Source organism: Terrapene carolina, unplaced genomic scaffold (assembly GCF_002925995.2).
Source record: "Terrapene carolina triunguis isolate 2854851 unplaced genomic scaffold, T_m_triunguis-2.0 Scaffold210, whole genome shotgun sequence".
NCBI classification, from domain to species: Eukaryota; Metazoa; Chordata; order Testudines; family Emydidae; genus Terrapene; species Terrapene triunguis.
The window spans coordinates 14,273,251-14,286,382 of record NW_020664561.1 but is presented as its reverse complement, the minus strand read 5'-3'; the positions used below and the strand labels follow the sequence as shown (position 1 = coordinate 14,286,382).

Genomic DNA, 13,132 nt, shown 5'->3' with positions numbered 1-13,132 from the left:
TCCCTTCTAGGAGGCAAGAGAATTAAATGGGTTGAGAACAGCTGTCCCTCCTTTTACAGAGGATTTTTTGATTTTAAGGGACAGGACATGAAACAGTAAATCCCTCCTCCCTGCTGTCTTATCTCCTGCAAACAGCACTGACCGCCCTACAAGCCAGCCAATTAAAGGGTTAACTGTAACCGAATGCCTGCATGGATGCCTTACTGATTCCATGGAGGTAACTGAAAAGAAATGATCCATTCTTCACCCCTTCCCACCCTGTTACCCTCTCCCTTGTCTGATAAGCCTTTAAGCTCATTCCAATGTACCTCTTCCCTTCCTTTGCCTCTCCATTTCCCATGGATTCCATTTCCTTGCTTCCCCTCCTGTGTCCTTCCTTGGAAGTCAAAACCTTAGGCTCAATATTCCATCAAAAATGAGATCCTCCTTTTGCAGCAGCATCTCTGTCTTTCATGTACTGTTATTCCCTGCTGCAGTCCCTTGATCTCAGACATCAGAGAAATTTAACCAGCATTGCGGTAATGCGTGTCGCACCTCTGCTGAGCAATTCATGAGCCTTTCACAGAGTCTGCTGGAACAGGCATTGCAGGAAGGATGAAGGTTGGGGGTATCTGGAGAAAAAAGCATCAAAAAGCTTATAGATTAGACTCAACAAGAGGGTCTGAATGAAATAGCATCGGAGTCCTCAACATAGTTGAGTGATGGCATTTTACAGGGAATGTTTCTGCATCAATGTTTAGAGTCCTTGTGGAATTTTGTCCTGAGATCTTTGGTCACATGTCCGTGTTTTGATGTCGTCCAACAATGCCTGTAACTAAGGATCTCAATATTTTGCAATAGCTAATGCTACCAGCTGTCCATATTGTGCCAGGGAGATAAGCATTGCATTCAATTAATATTTAATTTGCTCTAAAACTATATTAAACATGCATAATAGGAACTATCTGAGTGTGATAAAGAAAGAAAAAAGGTAGGCACGATGCAAATTGGCTCAGGGACTAGCACCAATGTATTCAGAAAAAATATTATATATGGAATGGAAGAATGTTGTGCTTCCCTCTGCAGTCACGGAAAGCTTTATCAGCCTGTTTTGCAGAAGAGTTAAAAGAAGAGGATCTTTCCAGGTCAGGGTTGGGTCCAGTAGTGGAAGATTGTGGGCTGAATTATTGAATTCTCCAATTCTCATCCCCAGGAGAAGGTGCTCTTATTTAGTGCTGGGAGAATCCATTAGCCGAGATGCTTTTCAGGTTGGAGAGGGGAGTAATGGATTATGCATTTCTTGCTCTTTCAAACCCTGTTGTAAAACTATTAACCAATATTTATTTGTTTGAGAGGGGACAGTGCCAAAATAGTACTGTTCCTGTACAGTGGCAATTGCTCTCACCTTCCTGTTTGATGCCTCTGCACCCAAGTTTTCCCAGTCAGATTGTTATGTAATAATTGTATGTTGTGCACGTGTCTCCTATCCCACTGGATGGCTGGGAATGGTTACGAGGTGGGAAGGGGTGAAATCTGTGGAACATGTTTTAGAGAGTAAATGATAGAGTGAATCCTTGCACAGATAAATCTGTAGTGGATGAAATTTATCTCTAGTCCACTAGTCTTGGTCACTCTGAATTTACAGATTCCATCCAGAATCCTGCCAGGCCTTTATGATTCTGTATTAGAGGGTCATTTGCAGAGCCCACCTGCTCCCTCTGATCCTTTATGCCCCCCTAATTGCAAGTACTCATGGTATTTGTGCCATTTGCACTGGTGAAAAGTGGTGACTGATTTCTGGCACAGCTGCCCAGTTCTCCTTTCTATCATCCAGAGAAGAGCGCCACAAGAAACCATTCCAAGCTTGTGGCCTTTCACACCGATTCACCATTCTGACCTCCTACTGACTTGTGAGCTACAAAGCAAGGGCTTTAATTACTGGAGACTCTGCTCTGATATTTTAGTCCTATCTGCCCAAACAAAAAACCATCCTAGATATCTCTCAGCTTTCATTGAAGATGTTTGGCTAAACCCTCAGAACCCCTGCATGGGGGCCTCATTAGATACAAAGTCACTGAGATCTTGCATTGTACAACTCTGGCTAGCCTTGTAATTGTCACCTTCTCTGGTTCTCCCCTACCTGCACCCCTATCCCCTATTGATTACAGGAACAGAGGGATGAGAACTCGCCTTGGATGCCTGTCTCACAAATCAGACTCATATAATGATTTCACAGCCATTCTTCCGGATAAGCCCAACCGGGCTTTGAAGTGAGTATAGATGCACCATTCTCCTTCCCTTTCTAGTTGTATTTCCTTCCTTTCATTGTACTTTGTAAGCTTTGAACCCCAATCCCTGCAACTGGAATTGGTTTTAGCACTGAACATCCCTGAAAAATAATTAATTTAATCTTTTGAGAGCAAGCAATGAAAAATCCCCAAATCTTTGGAGATCTGCTTGTCCCGAAAGGAAGACAGAAACCCAAGGAACTTGAAACAGCACCAGCTCTGTTAGAAAATACTTGCATCATGGATACATTGGGGCAAATTCTCAGATAGAACGTGCATACCACCTCCCTGATACAAATGGGAGTTGTGTGCATTTATCTGAGGACAGAATTTGGCCCATTGTTATTACAAGTCTAAATATGAGCAGTCACCTCTGCATAACAGGTGATCAGCTTCTTCAATCCATAGCACTATTATGCTCTACAATACTGGAAACATTTAACTGATATGCTATGTCTCATTATTAAAGTCAAGAACAAACAGCTTTATTGAATGTATCCAGCTTGCGTTAAGGTCTAGCTAAAACAACTAAACCCCCACACCCCAAAGTGTCCTGTATCAGCATGCACTAGGACTTGTGTAAAAATTGGGATTAATTCGTCAGTGATTGTCTTTACTTTGGTTGATACAAAGTCCTGGTCTAAAAGATCTGGTGTCTTGTCCAGCCCTTCCCAGGCAAGTTGCACCAGAAGGCTGTCTGTAATAGACTATGTGTGATTGTCATTTCCTTTCTTTTAGAAGATTATCAACGGAAGAAACCACAAGATGGGCAGATTCTTTTGACAGTCTCTTGTCCCATAAATGTGAGTAGAAATCACATTCTACCTCCATCCTCTTTCACAAATATTTACTGTAGTTCAAATGTGAAGAATCGTATTAGATGGCACAAGGACCCTCAGTGGATCTCCACATAACTGTCTAACTTAACCATCCATAATTAGGGCAATATCACAAGAACATGCTGGGAGGGAGTGTGTACTATAACACTAACATACACTGTGGCTGAAATTTTCAAACCCGCCTGGGGGATCTGGCTGCCCAATTTCCATTAATGTTAATGGGAAATCCAATGGGCATTCAAATCCCCTATGTGACTTTGAACATTCGAGCATATAGCTTTGCTCACTACAAAAATGACATATTTTAGTTGTTACAAGGTATAACCTATAGTTAAACATACATGTCTGAATGTTCTACAAACACAAACTATACAAAACCATGTAATCATCACACTTCATACCACTAAACAGATCAGTCATTCCAATTCTCTTTATAAAAATATTATTCTGCTCCACCAACGCATCCTACTGGGAAGCTATGGAATTCTGATATCATGGAATGTAACCTGGGACTGCATCCTTTCAAAATCTTTTCTACACCTTTAACAAACAACATATTAAACTAAGCAGTGTATATCCAATAGCATATTTCCATTACAGAATGAAACAAGGGGGCAAACTGAGATTGTGTGAGCAGTGTAAACTAAGAGGGGTGAGAGTGTGCGGTGAAGGCTTATATTTCAGGAGGGAATGGGCTGGGCTCCTTAAGGGGTTTACACTGACTTTTTTTTTTCCTGAGCCCCATTGAAACCCCAGTGTTTTCGGTTGGGAATGAATTGGTGACTGTAAACTACTTTGAGATCCATGGATGAAAAGATGCTGTATTATTTCACCAGCAATAATTCACTGAGAATATTGCTTTTGCAGCTAGAGGGAAAATATTCAACTTTTAACTTTGGTCAAAACACAAAATATCATGGAAAACTTTTGTCAATATCCAATTTTTTTTGCCCATCTCTAATTTTGTCAGAGTCCTATGTTACCCTGAGCATAAGTTAGGATATTAAGAAAGGTAAGGCATGTAGCATACAAGAGTAAGCTTCTGTTACAAAAGCTAAGTAGATAAGGTTATATGTGGTGAAATTATAGAAATAGTTTCCTTTTTAGCTGGTTGATGTGACTCCAGCCTTAGAACATCATACAGTGGCCACCATAAAAATGTCAGCATTTATTAGCAGCTACCACACAGGTAGCTGAGACACCAGCTTTCTCCCATATCTAGAATAGGAAGTCATTGTGGCAACTATATGGTGTGTGATGACAAAAGCTGCGTTTCTAATAATGGCCCCTGTAGAGTTACCCAGTGAATAGTGAAATATCAGTAATTTAATAACCCTCCTTTCCAGGGAATACTCTACATTCTGTTTTGTACCTGAAGCCTCTGGAATTGCTAGTGGGAGGGTCAAAACCTGCTCTCAGTAAAACTGATGCAAATCTGAAGAAACTCCATTGAAGGCAACTGTGTTACTCTAGAGTTACACCCATGTAAACAAGAGCTGTGCTTGGCCCACAGACCTTTGAGTGAAAGGGATTATCTTGTGGTAGTCATTGTAGGTATTTTCATTTTCATAACTGCATTAAAAAGGCAATGGAATTGCCTAAGATTCATTGTGGAAGCAGAACAAAGCTTCAGTTATCTGCATTTCCCCCCCCATTAAGTAGCACACTTGAACAAACATTGTGCTAATGTCAGACAGATAAAGAAGTCCTGTATCTACTCTAGCATTTCTGTGTGACTATCCCCAGTGAACATTTTCAGCTAAGCGCCTACAGCAAGTGGCAAAAAAGGAGAGAACTATATCAGTCAAATTTCCTTATGACTGCCTGTGTGAACAGTGTTTGCTAGCGTAATATCAGCTCATGCTCTGGGGCATAAGCTGATCACCAGCTGGGCTCAGAAAGAAATTTTCCCTTTGCTTTATAGTGTTATGCAGGTATCACATTTTCTCTGAAACATCTGGCATTGCTTCACTAGATAGACCACTGGTCTGTTTTGGAATGGAAACTCCTATGTAAACTTCAGAGGGGTTAAGAATTAGTTATGGTTTGCTAATTCACTTGGAATAACGTTGTTGGCTCACAATTTTCACCTGCCACAGTCAAAGATAAACCTGGAATGAGGTTTTGGGCCTCTTCAGACCAAACAATTCCATGATGTAATGGTGTGTTATGGCATAGACAGTGCTCAGGAATTGAATGACAGAGGGGAGCCAATTCAAAGCTGTCCCTCCAGGGATATACTGGTGGGAATGGAAGGAAGCAGGGAGGTATTTCTCAGATCAAAGGGCGGAATTAAATGTTACTAAAGTGATACAATCTTGAGACCTTCATAACAATTCAGTGGGTATTGCCAAGGTAAGGAGGTTGACACTGTACATAGAGAGTCAGTATTCTTTTTTGGAACTTCTGAACCTCTTGTTGCTACATACAATGAGACTACAAAGAGGCTGCAGGTGGAGACATTCCAAAAAGGCCTCTAACAGAGCATCATGCAGTCTCTGTGTGTAATATCAGGTCATTTACCTTTGTAAAATATCCACTGAAATATGAGAGGCTGCTGCCTGCATCGCTTTAGTGAACTTTATAGTAACGTTTAATCTCGACATAATACTTCCAGGAGAGGATCTCTTGAGTGGAGTCTAGGAGGACCTTAGATAAAAGGTGTTATGTTTCCAACAAAATCTGGTTCCAGAATGATACCAGAACTTAAGGAGATCCATTGCTCTTACTCTCTCCTACCCTCCCCCACAATCTCTACTCAGAACCCCTCTCTTTGGGGGGGTCTCTCTGATTGCAATCTTGACCAGGAATCATATTATTTTCTTAAATAATATGCAGCGTTCTCATTCTGGACATGATTCATCTCTGCACCAGCATGGAGGCTACCACAGGGACTGAGGGGAAGCTGGCTTGTGCTTTTCCTATCCTGGGGTTGCTGCCATGCAGCCCCCCAGTGTAGGTTAGGGCAGCCCTAAAGGGTATCTTACCTTGTGTCCTGGCTGCCGTGGCCCCTATGGGACTTGCAGCATCTTAGGAAAACCCACGGCATTGAAACACTGAGCCATACCCCCTCCTGCCCTGTATTCCTGCACTGGGGGCTCTCATGGGGTTATAGAACCAGTGGTGTCATCTCTGCACATGCTGGGGAGTTCAATTGCACCAGGGGTATTCCTGGCAGGGAAGAGAGCTTCTGGCTACTCGGAAGCCCTTTTAGGCCAGCTATGCTGTTACAAAGGGGTCATAGGTCACCAATGAATTAGTCCCATGTCTCTAGGGACTCCCAGGATGGGCAATGCCCTACTGGATAAAGGAAATGGAATGATTCCAACTGTCTAGTCTGCAGATCATATAAAAATACATCAGCATCGACACTGGTAAGTGATCAGGAATAAGGGAGGCAGCACAACTCATGTGCTTCCAATCACACACAGCTCTGCAGCAGGCATCTGGGGATAAAATGTGCGACTCCCCCTCTGTCATTCTAACACTGCTTTAAAGGAACTAATGCCAACCGGTTAAGAGTGGCTGAAGTCTTAATTTTGTTGATACTTTCAGGTAAACAACTTAATGCCGCGTATCTACCTGCTGGAGACGCAGAGCAGTTCAGAAGCACAGGATCAGCCAGTCAGCTGCCCTTTTGCAGCAAGAGCTTTCTCTCCCCATCACAGAAAAACCTCAAAACATAATGCACAAATATTCCCTTGGTTTGGGGCTGCACTGGCCCAGGGAACAACCTTCTCCCAGGCAGTCTCAACCTTCTCAAGCCAGGAGCAACTGCTCCTATGGCCCCTCCCTGGAGCACCTGAGTTGCTATTAACTCCTTGTTTGCCAGGGACAGGACAGAGAGCTCTGCACAGTGTACAATAATGTCAAATTTTCATTTTCTAAAAGCAAGTAGTGAGGGAAAAACCTCAGGGAAGAGTGGTAGCATGAGAAGAGGATTCTGTAATCTATGCGACATGCTTTTAGTACATTTACCAGGAAGTGACTTTAATGAGTTGTTTTTGAACATCTTTTCCCAGTTCATGCCATTAAGGTTAATGATGACTCCCACGAGACGGGAGCTCAGTCTGGCCTGGAGAGTGTGTGTGCAGTAAGTGACAGAAGAGTAGCCTCTCTCTGTATCTCATGCCCAGGAGACATGGTCTGGCCAGCCAGATGGAGATTCCTTTTGACAGTATGCCGGCGGAGATGCAAGCAATGGCGCATCTTGTTCTGCATCTCTCACGGGGCTGGACACGTGGCTTGTCATTTGTCCAATATCCAGCAGGACAAACTGTCCTTAAACCCTCAATCTGTTTTCAACAAAGAGACATGGAAAAACCTTCATGTATGTTTCCTTTTTAGTTTTGTGACGGTTATTTTTCCCTCCTCCGTATTGTGTGATCTCTGTGCTCTTCTGACATATATTATCCTTCTTCTGCCTTTTCTTGATCACTCTTTGTCCTTCTTCCCACAGATTCCCATTTCCTTCTGGCTCTTTTTGAGCCAGGACAGCACTGTACCAGCATTGTGCTACTGACATGAGACTAAAATTCATCAAAATGATACTAGGATTAGAAATGTTCCTGTACCCCCACCTCATTCAGCATCAGCTGGGCAGTATTTAGACCCCTAAGTGTCTAAATTCCTTTTGAAAATGAAACATAGGCATTGCAATGCTAAGTGCAGTAACACCTATATATCTTTAAAAATCTCAGCCTATGTCTTTGTTTCCTAGGGTAAGTGCCAATCACATCTATGGCATGAAATACAAACACTACATAAATAATCATTAACCTTTGCATTCCAGCATTGGCTAGATTCCTGGGGATTAAACTGTCTGCCTGAATGATTTAAGCCCTTAGTCTTGGATCTTCTCAAGATGTTGAGGCCTTCCTTAGTTGCCACTCATCATTTACTAGCCTGCAGAGCTCCTTCTTTTCAACCCTTATTGCTCTAGTCTATCTACTCTCCATGTTCTAAGGGAAAGAACACAATGTTGGTTGTGAGGAACTCTTGAGTTCTAACTACAGCTCTGTTACTGACCTTGGGAAAATCCATGAACCAGCCTGGTTTACTGCCCCCATCTATACAAGGAAAGTAATAATACTTACGTAGTTCACAGATGAATTGTGGGGATGCATCAATGTTTGTACAGCACTGTAAATCAGTGACACACTACACATAAGTGCCAAATATGATAATTACTTAAAGCATACAGGGCTAGATTATACTTTTAGGCACATCCCCTGTGTTGGGAGCACAGGGGGAGCCTTAGCACCCCAGGAGGATCTCGGAAAAAGATAATTATCTGGGAAATAAGTGTATGTAGCACAATCCCTCCCCAAGATCCCCAGTGCACTTTACTGCTCTAGGGATCAGCATGAAGGTGGAGCAGGTACACAGGGACATAAACTGAAGTCCTTAGTAAGGCTGAGGCTAAACTCCCTCTGAAGTCAATGGGAATCATGGCCAAACAAGAAGTGAGTAAAACCCAAGTAATGACTTTGGGACCTGGCTTGTGTTCATGGGGTAAGAGTGAAAGGAGAATGGACTAGCCTTTTGTTGCTCTGCTCCAGGGCCGTTCTTAGGATTTATGGGGCCCTACACAGTATTATTAAACTGGTGCCCCTACGCCACCGCATTCGGCTCTGTGAATACTGGTGCTCCTATACTGCCCCTATGCCGGCACAATTGGTGCCCCTATGCTGGTGCATTCGGTTCTGTGAATATGGCCCCTGCCTTCTGCCTAGTAAGGAGACTGCAGTGCACTCTGGGTGTGCGGGAGCCGACCCGCTCTTACCTGCTGTCCTGGTCATAGGTGTGGACTCCGTGGGTGGGTGCTCCGGGGCTGGAGCACCCATGGGGAAAATTTAGTGGGTGCAGAGCACCCACCTGTGCCAAGCTCCCACCCTTCCCCCCTCCCCCTGTGCCTCTCACGTGCCAGCAGCCCCATGCTTACCAACTCCTCCCCGCCCTCTAAGTGCTTCCAGAGTGCCACGAACAGCTGATTTGCGGCGTTCAAGCTCCGGGAGGGAGGGGAGCGGAGCGGGGACGGGGCGCACTTGGGGGAGGAGGTGGGGCAGGGGTGGAGTAGGGGTGGGAAGAGGCGGGGCAGAGTGGAGGCTTGGGTGAAGTGGGGGTGGGGCCTGGAACAGAAGGGTGGTGTCGACTCGAGCACCTTCCCACAAGATGAGAAGTTGGTGCCTATGGTCCCGGTGGTGCCCCAAATTTTCGGGTGCCCTACGCAGCCGCATATGCGTATGCTTAAGGACGGCCCTGCTCTGCTCTCACAGATTTGCAAATTCCTTCCAGATCTGCTCCTCTTATGGGCTTTGATGCTTTCCCCCTATGAGAGGAATTCTTTGCAGTGTCTTCATTAGGTCTGCTCCAACAGTAATTGCTTCCCCGTTTGGTTTCAGGTGATCCCTACACCCAAAGCTCCTTTTTTGAGGACAGATGCCTGAATAAATTTACTAGAACTATTTTAAAGGATCACACCCCTAAATAAGTACACCTCTACCTTCTTAAAGTGCCATAACCTTGGAGACTGTGGTCTGTATATTCTAAGGATGCACCGTGCTGTGCCATCTGAAGACTCCCTGTGCTGCTCTTTTTTCTGCACTTTATCTATGATATGTAGTTTATAGATCACACTTCCTAGCTATTCCGTGCTTCTTTATTTGATACTCAGTAGATGATGGTTTTCTGTTCAAGTCAATACTGAACTTGACATAGTCCTGGGGGTACTGTGCTGCCAGAGTCCCTTCATTTGGGTGAGAAGTGCTTTGAAACAAAGATATTGACCTCCTGTGGTAAGTACAGGGCTGGCTCTAGGCACCAGCAAAACAAGCAGGTGCTTGGGGCAGCACATTTGCAGGGGGCAGCATTCTGGCCATCCTTTTTTTTTTTTTTTTAAACTCACTTCCTCCCCTCTCGCAACGCTGCAGAAGCGGAGAACCCATGGGACCCTGGGAGCTGTAGTTCCTTGCCTAGCTCCCTGCCTATAGAGCCAGCCCTGGAGCAGGGAAAGAACTACATTTCCCAGCAATCCCTTGGCAGCTATCAACAGGAAAGGGAGGGGGAGGGAGTGAGGTAGCTGAGCCATGCTGCAGCTTGCTGTGAATGGAGAGCTGGCTGCTAGAACGGGGTGGCACTGTGAGTGGGGGACAAGTGTGCCCAGCCCAAGGAGTAGAAGGCTTTGCCCCAGATATTCCCTTCAGAAAACTTCCCCAGACTGGATTAGGGATACTGGTATGACCTCACCTTGAAGCCCCAAAGAAGGAATTGGGTGGACTAAAGGGACAGTGCACCTCTCTATCTGAAGCCTAGCAAGGGAGGTACGTGGCTCCCACTAGAATTTAAAATGAAAAGTAAGGGAGGGGAGGCTCTGCTAGAGGACCTGGGCAGCTTTAGATACAGTACCAGGCATGTAGGAGGATTTCCACTTCTGAGCCATGGAAGCAGAAATTGACTTTTCCTTTCCAGATATAGCTAATATTCAGAAAGGGAATCTAGCACCTGCCTTCCAGATTTGAATACCCTCAAAATTCAGGAGTGCTCAAGCTCAATTTGGGCAGCTGTTACTTCATTTCTCCCAAATCAAATATACTGATCCACTGTAACTTGCTGTAGAAAAAGTAGGATAAAATTGAGCAAGCAATGCTTCCCAGTGGTTATTAGGACTGGAATTGCTATTTTCAACAGCCATTGCTTTTTTTTTTTTTAGTTTTATTTGTTTAAAAGGAAGACAGTGATTGCATTGGCAAATTCCCTATAGAAACAAAGAGTGGAACAAAAGAATAATAAAGGCACCTCAACTTTTCCTCATTTATGTAGGACAGTCTTATAATATGCATCCAGACATCCTCCAATCACACAAGCTGAAAGTTGTTCTCCTTTACTGCAGTTCTGTAACCATATGGGAACCAATCCTGTCTGTGTTCTGTGCACATCCAAAATTCCTGCTGAATGACCCGCCCTGGGAGCGAGTTACCAGTGACCCAGGGCTGGGACAGCAGGAGGGTGCAGGTTGCGGGAAAGAGCCCAGGGCTGGGGCAGCAAGGAGCGGGGGGGGGCCCAGGGCTGGGGTGGGGGGCAGCCAAAATTTTTTTTGCTTGGGGCGGCAAAAAACCTAGAGCCGGCCCTGGGTAAGTAACGCTTCCCTGATTCTCTTCATGAGTGTGCAGGTCTTAAACTCAGCATCCAGGCCAAATTACAACTCAGGGAACAACATTCTATTGACCTAAATCCACCCTTGCACTTCAGTTAGTTCCGGTACTCTTCTCCAATTCCCTTCTTCCCTTCCTATCCTAAGCTGCAGGGCAGCATTACAGTGTGGAAGCTATCTTACAGTGCACAGTAATCTGTTGTTCACTCTCACAGGCTGTGCCCTCAATGCCAACTGGCAAAGGGTTCAATGTTCTGTAACAGCAACTCCTATCAGACCTGACACACTCACTACATGTAACAAAATTGCTGCCACAGTATTTATCGATGAAGACTGTTGTGTGAGGTATCCAATTAAAGCTTATATCATAGTGGTCATCATAAGCACTGAGAGATGTATGTACGGTGGCTGTGCAAGGAGTTATGTGTACCTTCTAAAATATGTTTTAAACTACGTAACCAGGAAGAGCTGACAAATAGTTATTTTCCAGAGAGGAGATAAGATGTGTATCTCTCTGTCACATGTAAATTAAGCCAACACAATGGAAATCCTATTTGCACGTGAAATCAACAGGAAAGACAGGTTGATGGAGGAGATATGAAACAAACAGGGGGAGCACACCAGCAACAGGGGAGAAGAGTCTTATATGGGAGTGCACTTCAAAGTTGACTGGACTAAAAGAGGAGGGGGAAAGGATGCCTTTCTTATCCTTCACTGAGGAAGCTAAAAGGACAGCACTTTTTGTATTCATAAAATTTGGATCCTGGCCATGTTGGGCTAATGATGCTGGGAGGCCTTAGGTGAGAAATTGCTTAGACAAGGATTTTAGCCTGTTAGAGTTAAGTTTAGACTCTAAGAAGCATGTTTTATGTGTAACCTGTTTTTATTATCCTTGCTCACTCTCTCTTCAATCTTAATCTTTGTAAATAAAGGTATGTGTTTTCACTATCAATGGACTACAGGGCTGAGCTGTCCTAAAGAATTTGATCCTGAGTGGTTCCAGTCACGCTGTGTGTGAGCTGTCCCTCCAGGGACAGCTCACCTGGCAATTTCTGAGAGTGTCCAGTGACAGGAGCTAGAAGCAGAGGGGGATGCTGGCCGAGGGGCTCAGGAGCTGGTGTGTGTCTATCGCTAGCCTGCATAGAGAGGGCCAGATCTGTGGAGACCTAGAAATTGGTGCTTGTCTATGGCCAGAGGCTGTTGGTTTCAAGGAGCTGAGCTACAGCAGGCATCAGGCATCAGGCAAAAGAGCTTCACACTAAGGGCAGGTGGTGGTGAGGTGCCTCAAAACTCTGAGTACCCGTGGGGAGAATGACAGAGGCACACCTTATATCGGCCACACACTGAGAGAACGTAAGTGGTGGAAATCAGCCAGAGGCTGAAGGAAAAAGGGAGATGGAGCAGGGCAGCCCTGGGTTTTGAAGTCCCTCCCAAGAAAGTCCTCTGATGCTCCCTCCTCCATCACCTCCAGCCTCACAAACAACTCAGAATGATCTAAAGAAGGGCTTTCTCCACATACAGAGAGCTCATGCATGGAGGAGACAGAAGCATGTGGGAAGTCAGGAGGGGATCGGCCTCTTATGAGTGAGTGCAAGTTAGCAGTGGCACTCCATACAGCAAGGGGGCCCTTTGGTTTGAAGTCTCTCCTGCATAAGGCCATGAGAGAAAGAGGGGAGGGGCGTGGCAACAAAGAGAGAAGAAGGAATAGACAGAAGAGAGAGAGAGTGCGGGGAGGAGAGCAGAAGGAAAGGAGGGGAGAGAGGCAGTAGCGTAGCTAGTGGGGTGCAGGGGAAGCAGCCGCTTCCCCTCAACATGTTTTCAAAAAGCGGTGCGCCTGCTGGCTGGCGCTGACCTCCTGCAGGCAAGGGGGGGGG

General features: G+C 45.0%; 1 protein-coding gene across 2 annotated transcripts in view; it reads left to right on the top strand.

The window, feature by feature from the left end:
- Positions 1 to 13,132, top strand: part of LOC112113464 (regulator of G-protein signaling 8) — a 37,379-nt gene that overhangs the window by 10,317 nt on the left and 13,930 nt on the right. The window contains exons 1-3 of one of the 2 annotated variants that reach the window (XM_024209754.2): positions 192 to 217; positions 2,148 to 2,249; positions 3,006 to 3,070. In XM_024209754.2, the coding sequence (XP_024065522.2) occupies positions 192 to 217; positions 2,148 to 2,249; positions 3,006 to 3,070 (193 nt within the window). Of the gene's footprint in view, positions 1 to 191; positions 218 to 2,147; positions 2,250 to 3,005; positions 3,071 to 13,132 lie in introns of those variants that run through there. The other variant, XM_024209753.2, reaches the window with a different exon arrangement.